We start from the raw sequence: 13,955 nt of genomic DNA, 5'->3' as shown, positions 1-13,955 counted from the left end.
CTGTCACATTTGCTTGTGTTTGCAACAATACTGTCAAAATGTCAAATAGCTGGTGTCATAACTGATCACATGTGGAGCACCATGCCAGTTGCAGATCAATCAGAAGCTAAGATGTCAGCTTCTCTGGCTAAAAAGAATAAGAGGGTTTAGTTCTGCTTTAAGGAGAATTCACAAGTATCAAGCCTAGCCCTTTAGACCATGAAATAGAAATAAGGTGCTACTACCCTGGAATGTGAGAAAATCCTCTAGAGCTGTTGGGGCGCAGGATGAGCTGTCGCACAGCTGCAAGCACATATAGTAGAAGATGAAACGCAACTCCATACATGCCCTTAAATATCCTCAAATTTATTGATATTCCATAAAAGACACTTGTGGTACAGCAGATCTTAATGTGTTTTAGCCATGTCGGCCTTGTTCAAGGCCAACATGGCTGAAATGTGTTAACATCTGCTGTACCACAAGTGTCTTTTACAGAATATGAATACATTTGAAGATATTTAAGAGCATATATGGAGTTGCAGATCGTCTTCTTCTACTAATAGCCCTTTAGACCCCAAGAACCACAATCCAAATATCATTCCAGGCTTGTTCTGCCAGTTGCACTGACACGAATTCCATAAAAAACTGGGGAACCCTTTCCAGACCAGTTAGCCGAGTAACCATGCCAAAGGTTCTGTCACCTCCTTAGATTCTACAAACTAGCATATCACTATCAAGAAGCTGCACCCATTATGTAGTTATAATTAAGATAAAACTGTACATACAATACCTGGACCAACACCAAAGAAAAAGATGAACAAGAAAATGAACAATACACTGCAATATGGCATCCAGTAAGTCCAATCCTGGAAGAATATATATAAAAAGTTGTGTAAATGTGTTGCCCTTTGTCATTTCCTGTAAATTCCAATGAAAAGAAGATATCTGCATAGTACAATTTACATCAGGGTGTCTCTTTACCTGAAAGGACAAGGTGACGGTGAGAAGGGCTAGCATGGTTGCCATCAAGCCATAGCTTCCCAGCAAAAGACTTTTTCTTCCACAATTCTCTATCAGTAGACTCTATTAGAAAAAGACAGATGATCACGTCAAGTACAAAAGACACATCAAATATAACTGGCAAGATTATTGTGAACAAAACTCAGTGTAGATTAACCATGTATTATAATGTGATTATAAATAAAAGGGGGGGGGGGGTTAGTACACAATGTGAATAAAGCATCTAATTTATATCGACAATTTTGGACAGTCTGCCTTTGTTAATATCAGTTGATATTAGTTGATATCACAGATCTATGATAACTTATTCTTAAAAAGGCCTGCATTAAAATTTGCTCATGGACATGGTTCAAATTCGCCTGCGATCTGTTTTTCTTCTTTATCCTCCCTCACAGGCTCAGCCACTGATATATTATACATTTTCTGTCTATTTGATTTTAAAATGAGTAAAGTGGAACATTGCCCATTAATATTTTTTATATTTACCCCCATATTGCCAGCAGGTGGCAGGCTCTGTGCAAACCCTGTGTTCTCTGTAGGCTCTTTCAGACAGCAGTTGTGCCCTAAAACAGTGTTTCTCAACTCCAGTCCTCAAGGCGCCCCAACAGGTCATGTTTTTAGGATCTCCATTATTTTGCACAGGTGATTTGATCAGTTTCACTGCCTTAGTAATTACCACAGCCGTTTCATCTGAGGGGAAATCCTGAAAACATGACCTATTGGGGCACCTAGAGGACTGGAGTTGAGAAACACTGCACTAAAAAGCTGAAAGAGTCAAAGGGCAAGGTGAAGGAGAAGGTGAGGTGTCACAACACCCAACTCTCACCAAGATTAGTAAAAATCATGCTGGGCTTTCTTGCTAAAAAGGCCAGAATGCTTTGTAAACTGAATATGCGCCTGAAATAAATTATTTATTCAGTAAAAATGTTCATATGAATTTTTAAATCAATATGAATATGAATATATAAAAAACAATTACATAAAAATCAGTTTACAAAGTTGGTGTACAAAAATGATCGGTGCATGGATTTAAAAGAGAAGAAAAACTGATGGAAAAAACTGGAACATTTCTGTGGGTTTATAGCATCTTTGGTAGAAACCCATCTTTACGTACACACAAAAAAGAAAAAAATGGATGGAAATTAATTTACTGTAACTCAAATGTGATTGCAATCATGATAAGGAGAGTCATTTAGACATAGATTTATGGCATCACCAAAAAATATGGTCAAAAACTCAGAATTCAAAAAATATGGTCAAAAACTCAGAACGAGTATTAAAAAAATGCAAAACAGACGCTTGCACTGTCAGTGCAATAGTGCCATGCACTTATATAATCCATGGTGTACGCAATATAACTATCACTTTGGATCATTCTGAAGAAGCATTGCACTTTAGAATGATATTCCTTGTAACTGTTCACATGGGTCATTTGATTTTACCATCTACCATAGGCGTCTGCCAGGTGTGCCTGGGCACACCCTAATCAGTTAGTGCCTTGCCGATCCCCCCCTACTTTCCGGGGCCCCCCCGTTGGCCCCCCCACCCTGCAGTGCTGCTGGCTTCCCTCCTCTCCTATCCCCCGGCTGATGTTTCAGGATAGAGAGCAGGGGAAGGAGCAAGTAAATAGTTCCTTTTCTTTTCTCGCTCACTGTGTCCACTCATAACTAAAGCATAGTAAACTGTGTTTACTATGATTCTGTTTGTGAATGAGCAGGAAGCCACTCAGCACATAGCACTTCACATATATTCACTGCCCCGTTTGAGCTTTGGGGTGCACACCCTAATGCAATAGGCAGCACACACCCGTGTCATTTACAGTATGCATTTAATGTGCCTAGTCTTAATGCAAATCTTATAAAGCTATGTCACACAATGGCTCTAAGATATTAATCACTCTTATATGTGCTAAGTTGCTATAAAATATAAAGGGAAAGGCACAGATGGAATAATTTTTTTAGGAGGTGACATTTATTTCTTTGTTTGGTTGTTTATTTTGTTTGTTAGCAATATTTTTTATTTTTTATTATGTTAATACAATAAAGTGCATACGTTTGTTTGGATCAAAGATAAGAATGGGTCACAATAAGTAACAAATTGCATATCGTTGTCAACAGTGTGTCATACACATACAATAGAGAAAAAAAAAACACGATATAGTGGGAAGACATCAGATGTCCTTGACCACGGACTAAGTATTAAAGTCGAGAAGGAATAAATCGCCTCCTGCAACCAAAGAGGACAGAGGCACTAAAAAGCATCTTTAGGTAACAGAAACGAACATATGGGACAATAGAAAGAGAATGATCTATAATCCAAACATCATGAAAAATGAACTGCATAATGTGTAGAGGGAAATGAAAAGAAAAGAAGCAGAATAATAAGGTAAATGAGAAAAAATGGAAAGAAGATATTGACAACATATAATTTGACATATTGACTGATATTGACAACTTTATAGAACTACTCACACATAACATGACAGCCAGTAGTTCAAAGCTTCCCATTCCCAGGGAAATATAGGGGATCTTTTCCTCGGGCAGCCCAGCACTGAGAAATACACTTCTTGCATAAAAGAAAATCTGAAAAGTATCTAATTAATTAGAACATTACATCCATAATAAAACAAGATTGTTGTTATGTTAATCAGTGTGGGAGACACAAGAGAATTAAATGTGCAAAGTGGTACACATATGAAATCTTCTTGGAACTCAACATCAATGTACAGAAGCTGAAGAAAATAAGCATTTCCCTTTGGTCTCCATGCCCGTTTCACTGATATTTTCAATCACTGCAATACTCTAGCTAGCACCTCTTATCTGTGTACTATATAGGATAATACTGTTACATGGTCTGCGGTTGTAACACTACAACAGGGGTGTCCAAAATTGCAGCCTACAGGCTGCATATAGCCCAAGGCGGCTATGAATGCGGCCCAACACAAAATCGTAAACTTACTTTAAAATGTTGATTTTTTTTGGGAGGAATTTTTTGTAAAAATGCGTTTACACTTAGCAAACACATGCAGCTGAAGAAAAAATTGACAGTATCTCTATACTGGACTTTTAAAAGTTTTTTTTACCCAAAGAAAAATATCAAACTCTTCACAATCACGTCTTATTCATGTCATCAGTTTTCGGCAGCACCTATATTTGTGAGCAACTATTTTCTAGGATGAAGCACAAAAGGGCAAAATTAAAACCAAAATATCTGATGAGTACCTTGAGAATTCATTGAGAATTGCTACTACATCCATCAAAGCAGATATTGATGTGCTAGTTTATCAAAAACTGTGTCAAATATTGCACTAGTTTTATGCTGCCCTCTTTTACTTTTATAATAAAAAATATTACAAACTAGCATGTCACTATCAAGTGGTAAATTATCTTTATCAGTGATCTGACCAACTATTTCTGCTCATCAGCTATCCTTATTGTTAGTGTATTTTATGTGTGGCCCAAGACAATTCCTTTTCCAATTTAGCAAAGGGTGGACACTCCTGCACTATAAATATGTAAAATATGCTCTCCAATTAATGAATGGTTCTTTTGCAAATCAATATATCTTAAACAAAAAGTTCGAGTGTTTCTTTCGATCAGAAAGAAAAAAACAGATAATTTCCCCATCTACACAAGCAAGTTAAATAGAGGAATCCTTCCTGCTCTCCTCTGCTATCAGAATACACTGATCAGTACTGCAGTGGCCGTAGCCACTGATCACATGAAAGTTTTCCAGCAGTCTCAATTGACAGAAGTCGATCATTATGCCGCGTACACACGGTCGGACTTTCTATCCTACTTGGTCCGGCACACTTTCCGACGGACTTTGTCCGCCAGGTGCGCCGGACTTTAAAACGGACGGACTTGCCCACACACGCCGGGACTTTCCGGCGGGCTAGGTCCGCCCGTCTTTCCGACGGACTTTCGCCGGAGTTCCGGCGGACTTTCAGAATGAACGGACTTGCCCACACACGGACAAGTCCGTTCATTTTGAACGTGACTCAGGTGCGATGGGACTAGCAAAGGATGTCAATCTTGCCGCTTTTATCGGCGAGATTGACACCTTGCGAGCCCCGTTGCGAGGCATACCAGGCCCTTAGGTCTGGTATGGATTATAAAGGGAAGCCCCTACGCCGAAAAAACGGCGTGGGGTCCCCCCTAAAATCCATACCAGACCCCGATCCGAGCACGCAGCCTGGCCGGTCAGGAAAGGGGGTGGGGACGAGCGAGCGCCCCCCCCCTCCTGAACCGTACCAGGCCGCATGCCCTCAACATGGGGGGTGGGTGCTTTGGGGGAGGGGGGCGCCCGCGGGGCCCCCCCCACCCCAAAGCACCTTGTCCCCATGTTGATGAGGACAAGGGCCTCTTCCCGACAACCCTGGCCGTTGGTTGTCGGGGTCTGCGGGCGGGGGGCTTATCGGAATCTGGGAGCCCCCTTTAATAAGGGGGCCCCCAGATCCCGGCCCCCCACCCTATGTGAATGAGTATGGGGTACATGGTACCCCTACCCATTCACCTAGGGAAAAAGTGTAAGTAATAAAACACACTACACAGGTTTTTAAAATATTTTATTAAACAGCTCCGGGGGGGGGGGATCTTCCTCCGGCTTCGGGGGTCTTCTTCCGGCTTCGGGGGTCCCTCCGCTTCATCTTCTCCCGGCGTCCGGTTGGTTCTTCTCCCGGTGTTCCAGTTCTTCGGCCGGCTCCTCTGCTGTCTTCAGGTAGCTCTCTTGCCAGCAGAGGTCCGGACTTCTGGGCTTCTGGGCTTCTGGGCTTCTGGGCTTCTTCTCTTCTCTTCTCTTCTCCAGATGTTGACACGACGCTCTCTCCGGCTGGACTGCTCTCCGAGGGCTGCGTTGTGACTTATATAGGCGGAGACCCCGCCCCCTTTTGATGTCACAGTCCCTGGGCATGCTGGGACTGTGACGTTTTAGGGGGCGTGGTCACTGGGTGATGTTGACCACGCCCCCTAAAACGTCACAGTCCCAGCATGCCCAGGGACTGTGACATCAAAAGGGGGCGGGGTCTCCGCCTATATAAGTCACAACGCAGCCCTCGGAGAGCAGTCCAGCCGGAGAGAGCGTCGTGTCAACATCTGGAGAAGAGAAGAGAAGAGAAGAAGCCCAGAAGCCCAGAAGCCCAGAAGTCCGGACCTCTGCTGGCAAGAGAGCTACCTGAAGACAGCAGAGGAGCCGGCCGAAGAACTGGAACACCGGGAGAAGAACCAACCGGACGCCGGGAGAAGATGAAGCGGAGGGACCCCCGAAGCCGGAAGAAGACCCCCGAAGCCGGAGGAAGATCCCCCCCCGGAGCTGTTTAATAAAATATTTTAAAAACCTGTGTAGTGTGTTTTATTACTTACACTTTTTCCCTAGGTGAATGGGTAGGGGTACCATGTACCCCATATTCATTCACATAGGGTGGGGGGCCGGGATCTGGGGGCCCCCTTATTAAAGGGGGCTCCCAGATTCCGATAAGCCCCCCGCCCGCAGACCCCGACAACCAACGGCCAGGGTTGTCGGGAAGAGGCCCTTGTCCTCATCAACATGGGGACAAGGTGCTTTGGGGTGGGGGGGGCCCCGCGGGCGCCCCCCTCCCCCAAAGCACCCACCCCCCATGTTGAGGGCATGCGGCCTGGTACGGTTCAGGAGGGGGGGGGCGCTCGCTCGTCCCCACCCCCTTTCCTGACCGGCCAGGCTGCGTGCTCGGATCGGGGTCTGGTATGGATTTTAGGGGGACCCCACGCCGTTTTTTCGGCGTAGGGGCTTCCCTTTATAATCCATACCAGACCTAAGGGCCTGGTATGCCCCGCGCTCGCCGCAATAGGAAAATGTGTTTTTCCTATTGCAGCGAGCGCGAGATGCAATACCCTGCCCTCGTGTCGTATCTGGTCCGTCGGACCAGCATACACACGAGCGGGCTTTCCGTCGGACCAGCACACACACGAGCGGACTTTCCGCCCGAAACTGAGTCCGGCGGAAAGATTTAGAACTTTCTTCAAATCTAGGTCCGGCGGGCTTTTGGGAAAAAGTCCGCCGGAAAAGTCCGCCGGCGCCTACACACGGGCGGATTGTCCGGCACACTCTGGTCCGCCGGACCAAGTATGCCGGAAAGTCCGACCGTGTGTACGCGGCATAAGACTCACTTCTGTTGAACTGAAACAGCTATAGATGGATTAAAATGTTCCAAATGTCCTTGCTAAACTGGCCCGATTTTGATACATCTATAGCCACCCTAAGTTGGAGGTGCTACAAAGCATAAAAAGACCAATTCACTGTCAAAGTCTATTTCTAATTCCTAGCCTTCATTACATAACACCCTTATGTAAAATATTCTGAGTTACTATGGACATTATGGTTGTTCTAGACCTACCTGTGTTTGGGAAAAAAAATCAATACATTGGATGTTTTGATAACTTACAGTTAGGCTCCTTTTACATTAGGGCGTCTCCTAAGGCACGATTCACATCTATGCATGTTGCTTTTGAGCGTTTCTACAGTGCTTTTTTGCGGTGCTTGACGCGTTTTTGGGTTATAAACCTTTTTTACACTCTATATAGCTGGTTGCTAAGAAGGGGGCCGGAAAGCCGGCCGCCGTGTCCTTAACAACCGATGAGTCATCAGCTGTCAGCGGGCTTCCCCGCTGACAGCTGAATGTAAAGAAAGAAGAATAAAAATTTTTTTTTGAAAAAAACAGCGTGGGGGCCCTACCAGGCCCCTGGGTCTAGTATGGACCACGCCAAAATTGAAAGAAGTAAATGGTGTGGGGTCCCCCCCAAAATCCATACCAGACCCTTATCTGAGCATGCAGCCCAGCAGGTCAGAAAAGGGAGAGATGAGTAAGTGCCCCCCCCGAACCATACCAGACTGCATGCCCTCAACATGAGGGGGGGTGGGTGCACCCCAAAGCACCTTGCCCCCATGCTGATGGGGACAAGGGCCTCTTCCCGACAACCCTGACCATTGGTTGTCGGAGGTCTGTGGGCCATTTTTTTTTCAATTTTGGCGTGGGGGTTCCCTTCGAATCCATACTAGACTCAGGGGCCTGGTAGAGTCCCCACGCTGTTCTTTTAACTATTTTTTTTTTTTAGCCCGCAATTCTTTTTTTTTTTTTTTTACATTCAGCTGTCAGCGGGGAAGCCCGCTGACAGCTGATGACTCATTGGTTGTTAAGGACGCGGCGGCTGGCTTCCCAGCCCCCTCCTTAGCAACCAGCTATATACAGTGTAAAAAAAAATCGCGGTAAAAACACGGTACTTGCGTTTTGGATGTGGGTCCATTGAAGTCTATTACATACAAAAGCCTGCATTTTGCGGGGAAAAAAGTCCCTGACCCTTTCTAAAAACGCAGAGGCACAAAAATGCATTGATGTGAATGTGTTCCATAGAAACCTATGTTTAGAAAATTCCCTGCATTGCTGCAAAATGCAAAATGCATCAAAAAACGCATTAGTGTCAATCGAGGAAACGTCACACTGTTTCCAGTGCGACTTTGAAGCAGGACTTTGATGTGACTTTTGGTCTGGCTTTGATCTGACTTTTCTCTGGACCAAAGTTGCATCAAAAGTCAAACCATGTGATTAACTACAACTAGCTTGGCAGAAGAGGTTTGGAAAAGTCAATCTCAATTATGAGAATTGCTTGAACACGATGATAACAATGTTCTATCTTGAGCCTTAGATACAATTTTTCTTAGTTAAATTATTTTTGTAACTTAGTTCTATTATGTGTTATCATAGGAAATGATCCCTATTTATTTAGTGCATGTATCTGCTTAACATTTAAAGTAATCACTCAACTGCAGTGATGCCCGACAACTGAAGGGTGATTGTGATGGTGACTATAGCATAGAGCTGCCAGCGCATAGATGGCTCCTTTATAACTTCTAGCACAGTCATGTTCTTGGTGTTCCTTCGCATCTCCCCCTCTGCCAGTATGTCATCTAGTTCTAATTGGTAGTCTCCATGTCCCCATATCCTATGCATAGCTAAGAAAAAGAAGATTGACAAAAAATGAGTAACATATTTTTATAATTTGGTCTTGGTGTTTCCACATTCTGTGCATAACTAAGAAAATAAAGGCAGAAAACAAACGAGTAGCACATTTTTATAAAAATCAATGGCAGGTTGGTTTACTAGTCTTTTGTTATATCCATTCTCCCAGCCTTTACTGACTAAGCTTCTTTTATGAGCCCTTTTTATTTTGTTTAATGTGAACCTTTCACCACTCACGATTTAACCAAAAAATAGTCAGGCCCTGACCTAGACAGTTGTTGGTTTATGTAAAAAAGATCATTCATTCAGAGTTTGGTCAAGTTTGGTCACTTTACTGATAGACATCTACGTCAGTGGGATGAAGGAGGGTAGGAGAGGTGGGCACCAAGGGGTGCACTAAAGACTAAAGAGCTCTAGGGGGGCTTTGAGGAAGGAAGGGGGCTGAAAAGGCTCTAAGGGTTTGTGTGGCTATCAATATTGCCCCTGAAACGTGGTTCGCAGTGGATCACTTTTCAAAGGGTGTTTGACAGGCCGAAAGGAGGCAATATGTCACCTTCTCACAGCCTGTTTTAACCATGACAATGTTGACCCACTGTGCTGCAGCAGTATGCATTACATGTGATTGCAGCATGGCCCTATACACTTGAATGGGCCACAAGTGGCAGCAGTACCGCCCACCAAATGTGACATGCTGTTTAATTTTTGCCACATGGTTGACATGTGTACAGCCCTGAGCACCTGTATCTCCTTGTTCAGGCGAATGGTCTGGGATGTTAAAAACATGACTCAACTGCCTGCTTTTACATCCCCCCCCATCCGCCTGTTTAAACAATCCCTAAGGCATTTTTTACACTTGGGTTGAAAAGCAATAAAAACAGGTGGCTGAACCACGTTTTTATCACTTCCCAACCACCCTCCAAGCTGCAAAGAAAACCATATGAAGGTATACACATGCGCAGCAAATTTATCCCTCTGTCACATTCAATAGGCATAAACAGAAAAGATATTCTCCTGCGCTGGTGTGAAGGGCCTTAGTAAGGGTGGTAGTATTTCTTAATGGTGTATATATAAAGTGATCATGCATGCCCTGCTGCCTTTGCCGACTAGGGGAAGTCTGAAATGCTATGTAAAGAAGGAAAAGGAAGGCACGTGGCCAGATGCATGAATCATTAGAATAGGAGTTTATTTTAAACAAAATGAGTATATTCAAGGAAATACTACGTATTCGTACATATGAATAAAAAGCAATGTTAAACACTTGGTAGATTGATATGAGGTGTTATCCACACAAGGGATACTCAAATAATTGCTAACAAGTTTTGAGGATTTTCCTCTTCATCAGAGCCTTAGAGAGCCAAATCTAATCTGTGTATTAAAATGTATAAAAATAGATAGAGGAGGCTGGATGGGTAGTGTAACACTACATAGTTGGTATAGCTTTGCGGGCGGATTCTCCTTCATATTAGGGATTATCCTTCCCCATCACAGCACTCTCAGCACCGTAGGAAGGGTGTATACATATAGGGTGGGTCGTCTGTTTGTTGTTGTTGGTCTTGGAGACCCGGTGGTTGATTCCGGTATTGCAGCCTGGCATCTGTGACTGGATATCCACGTCATTGCTGGGCGATTCACCTATGCTGTGACTGTACAGTGTCTCCTACTAAACTGCAGCCGTGTTGTGCTCCGCAATATTGGTGCTCATAGTGTGGGTGCTTGGTAGAGTATTGAGATGAGTGGCTGCACAATGAGGCCGTGTGACCCAGATCCAGGAAGTGCTATGTAGTGTTACACTACCCATCCAGCCTCCTCTATCTATTTTTATACATTTTAATACACAGATTAGATTTAGCTCTCTAAGGCTCTGATGAAGAGGAACATCCTTGAAACGCGTTAGCCAATTATTCGAGTGTCCCTTGTGTGGAGAACACCTCATATCAATCTACCAAGTGTTTAACATTGCTTTTTATTCATATGTACGAATACGTAGTATTTCCTTGTATATACTTATTTTGTTTATAATAAACTCCTTTTCTAATGATTCAAGCATCTGGCCATGCACATTCAATAGGCAGTACGGCCCACTGAACGCGACCTATCCAAGTGAATAGGACCGCTCCTTCAAAACAGTATGCATGCATGTATGCAGTTGCAGCGCAGCAGTGCAGGATTTTAGGCATTAAAACAGGTAGAGAGCAGAATGTTTCCTCCTGCAGCTATATTGGCCCCTGCTCCTTCTTATAGGAGTGACACTGCAGTCACTCCTGTCAGTGAGGAGCAGGATAAGCAGCCAATTATCCAGCGGACCACTGCACCAGCTGTGTGGGCACTGACAGCTCAGCATTCACAGAGGTAAGTACAGCGGGGACCAGGGGTGGGGTATGTGTACAGTGTTAGTTCACATTTTTGTTTGTGAGGAGCCAAGGACGCTCTGTGCAGATCAGCAGTATCACACAGTGTACTGCACTGAATCTGCTCCTGTCTAAGGTGGCTGACTGCTATAGTAAAACCTGCATATGCCTTATCATTATAAGGCACACGTGAGTGGATTGAAGTTTGCCTGTGTACCTTGGTATCCTAACTATTGCACAATGATTGTTTTTTTCTCTTATCTGCCTGTTTATGATTCTCACATTGGTTGTGAATAGAAGCAAAAAGCACATTGTTACTATGAAGGTCAATGAGCACCTTGATTAAGCAAGTGTTTTTAAACAGCTTTGCTAGTGATCAAAAGCTCTATACCAATCAGGATTCTACACCTGTATAATTGAACCTTCTGAATACATCCCTATATATTTATTTTTATGTGGATTTTTTATGTGAATTTTTTTACACATTTGGTGTCACTAATTTTTTATAATTTTACACTATTTTGATTGCTGGATTTTTTAGGAATTTTTACTCACCGCTGGATTTATTTTACTATTTATATTTATTCTTATATATTCATTTTCATGCACATTGTGAAGCGCTTCAAATATCATTATTTGATCAAAATCCCAAAACTATACCTCTCACACGTGTACAGATAGAGATAGCGGCGCTAATATAAATTGTGTAAAATAATGGGTCAGAGCAGGATAATGCCTAACGACCCTCTACTTATGCATAAAAATAATAATAATAGTGTCATGAAAAATATTAATTTTATCATGAAAAGAAATTTCCTTAACACCCAGTGAAAAGTGTCACTATATATAAAAAATTAAAAGAAATGAATAATCAAATTCAACAGTTGTTTTTCAATCTTCTTGTGAAAAATCTTCTTCTACTCTTCCACCACACCACCGTGATAGTGTCACCACTCCCTCTGAAGAGCGCACTCACCAGATTGTATAGCCTCCCACTCTCGTGTTTGGCAAAACAGCAATTGAACCACACCTTTGCTGTTTTGCCAAACACGAGAGTGGGAGGCTATACAATCTGGTGAGTGCGCTCTTCAGAGGGAGTGGTGACACTATCACGGTGGTGTGGTGGAAGAGTAGAAGAAGATTTTTCACAAGAAGATTGAAAAACAACTGTTGAATTTGATTATTCATTTCTTTTAATTTTTTATATATAGTGACACTTTTCACTGGGTGTTAAGGAAATTTCTTTTCATGATAAAATTAATATTTTTCATGACACTATTATTATTATTTTTATGCATAAGTAGAGGGTCGTTAGGCATTATCCTGCTCTGACCCATTATTTGACACAATTTATATTAGCGCCGCTATCTCTATCTGTACACGTGTGAGAGGTATAGTTTTGGGATTTTGATCAGTCTATGTATTTATTTAAGTGGCAGCTTTTTTTCACTGTACACTGTGGATGTACACATATTTTGTATTCTTTTACACATCTTTTGTATAGCTTTGCACTTTTCTTTGGCGCAGTGGAGTAAGAGAGATTCAGGGGCGGTTTATTTGTATATCTCTTGCTACAAACAAATATCATTATTTATACTTTTTAAGTGACTCTGAAAACACTCTCTTTTGATAGCAGCCTCACTTGGTTTTATATGTAATTATCAGCTATTTAGCATCACAGCGCTTTGTGTTTTATATATATTATATCGGCCCCTGCTCCTTCTTATAGGAGTGACACTGCAGTCACTCCTGTCAGTGAGGAGCAGGATAAGCAGCCAATTATCCAGCGGACCACTGCACCAGCTGTGTGGGCACTGACAGCTCAGCATTCACAGAGGTAAGTACAGCGGGGACCAGGGGTGGGGTATGTGTACAGTGTTAGTTCACATTTTTGTTTGTGAGGAGCCAAGGACGCTCTGTGCAGATCAGCAGTATCACACAGTGTACTGCACTGAATCTGCTCCTGTCTAAGGTGGCTGACTGCTATAGTAAAACCTGCATATGCCTTATCATTATAAGGCACACCTGAGTGGATTGAAGTTTGCCTGTGTACCTTGGTATCCTAACTATTGCACAATGATTGTTTTTTTCTCTTATCTGCCTGTTTATGATTCTCACATTGGTTGTGAATAGAAGCAAAAAGCACATTGTTACTATGAAGGTCAATGAGCACCTTGATTAAGCAAGTGTTTTTAAACAGCTTTGCTAGTGATCAAAAGCTCTATACCAATCAGGATTCTACACCTGTATAATTGAACCTTCTGAATACATCCCTATATATTTATTTTTATGTGGATTTTTTATGTGAATTTTTTTACACATTTGGTGTCACTAATTTTTTATAATTTTACACTATTTTGATTGCTGGATTTTTTAGGAATTTTTACTCACCGCTGGATTTATTTTACTATTTATATTTATTCTTATATATTCATTTTCATGCACATTGTGAAGCGCTTCATATTCTTTTTAAGTGACTCTGAAAACACTCTCTTTTGATAGCAGCCTCACTTGGTTTTATATGTAATTATCAGCTATTTAGCATCACAGCGCTTTGTGTTTTATATATATTATATCGGCCCCTGCTCCTTCTTATAGGAGTGACACTGCAGTCACTC

At 42.6% G+C, this 13,955-nt stretch overlaps 1 protein-coding gene across 1 annotated transcript in view; it reads right to left on the bottom strand.

The window, feature by feature from the left end:
- The window catches only part of LOC141108509 (uncharacterized), a 164,615-nt gene that overhangs the window by 81,515 nt on the left and 69,145 nt on the right, over positions 1-13,955 (bottom strand). The window contains exons 20-23 of the mRNA XM_073600219.1: positions 8,795-8,982; positions 3,471-3,581; positions 961-1,062; positions 770-845 (exon numbers count right to left, since the gene is read on the bottom strand). Coding sequence (XP_073456320.1) covers positions 770-845; positions 961-1,062; positions 3,471-3,581; positions 8,795-8,982 — 477 coding nt within the window. The remainder of the gene's footprint in view (positions 1-769; positions 846-960; positions 1,063-3,470; positions 3,582-8,794; positions 8,983-13,955) is intronic.

Source organism: Aquarana catesbeiana, linkage group LG01 (assembly GCF_042186555.1).
Source record: "Aquarana catesbeiana isolate 2022-GZ linkage group LG01, ASM4218655v1, whole genome shotgun sequence".
In the NCBI taxonomy this organism is placed as follows: domain Eukaryota; kingdom Metazoa; phylum Chordata; class Amphibia; order Anura; family Ranidae; genus Aquarana; species Aquarana catesbeiana.
Note: the sequence above shows the minus strand (reverse complement) of the source record. Positions and strands in the feature narration are given on the sequence as shown.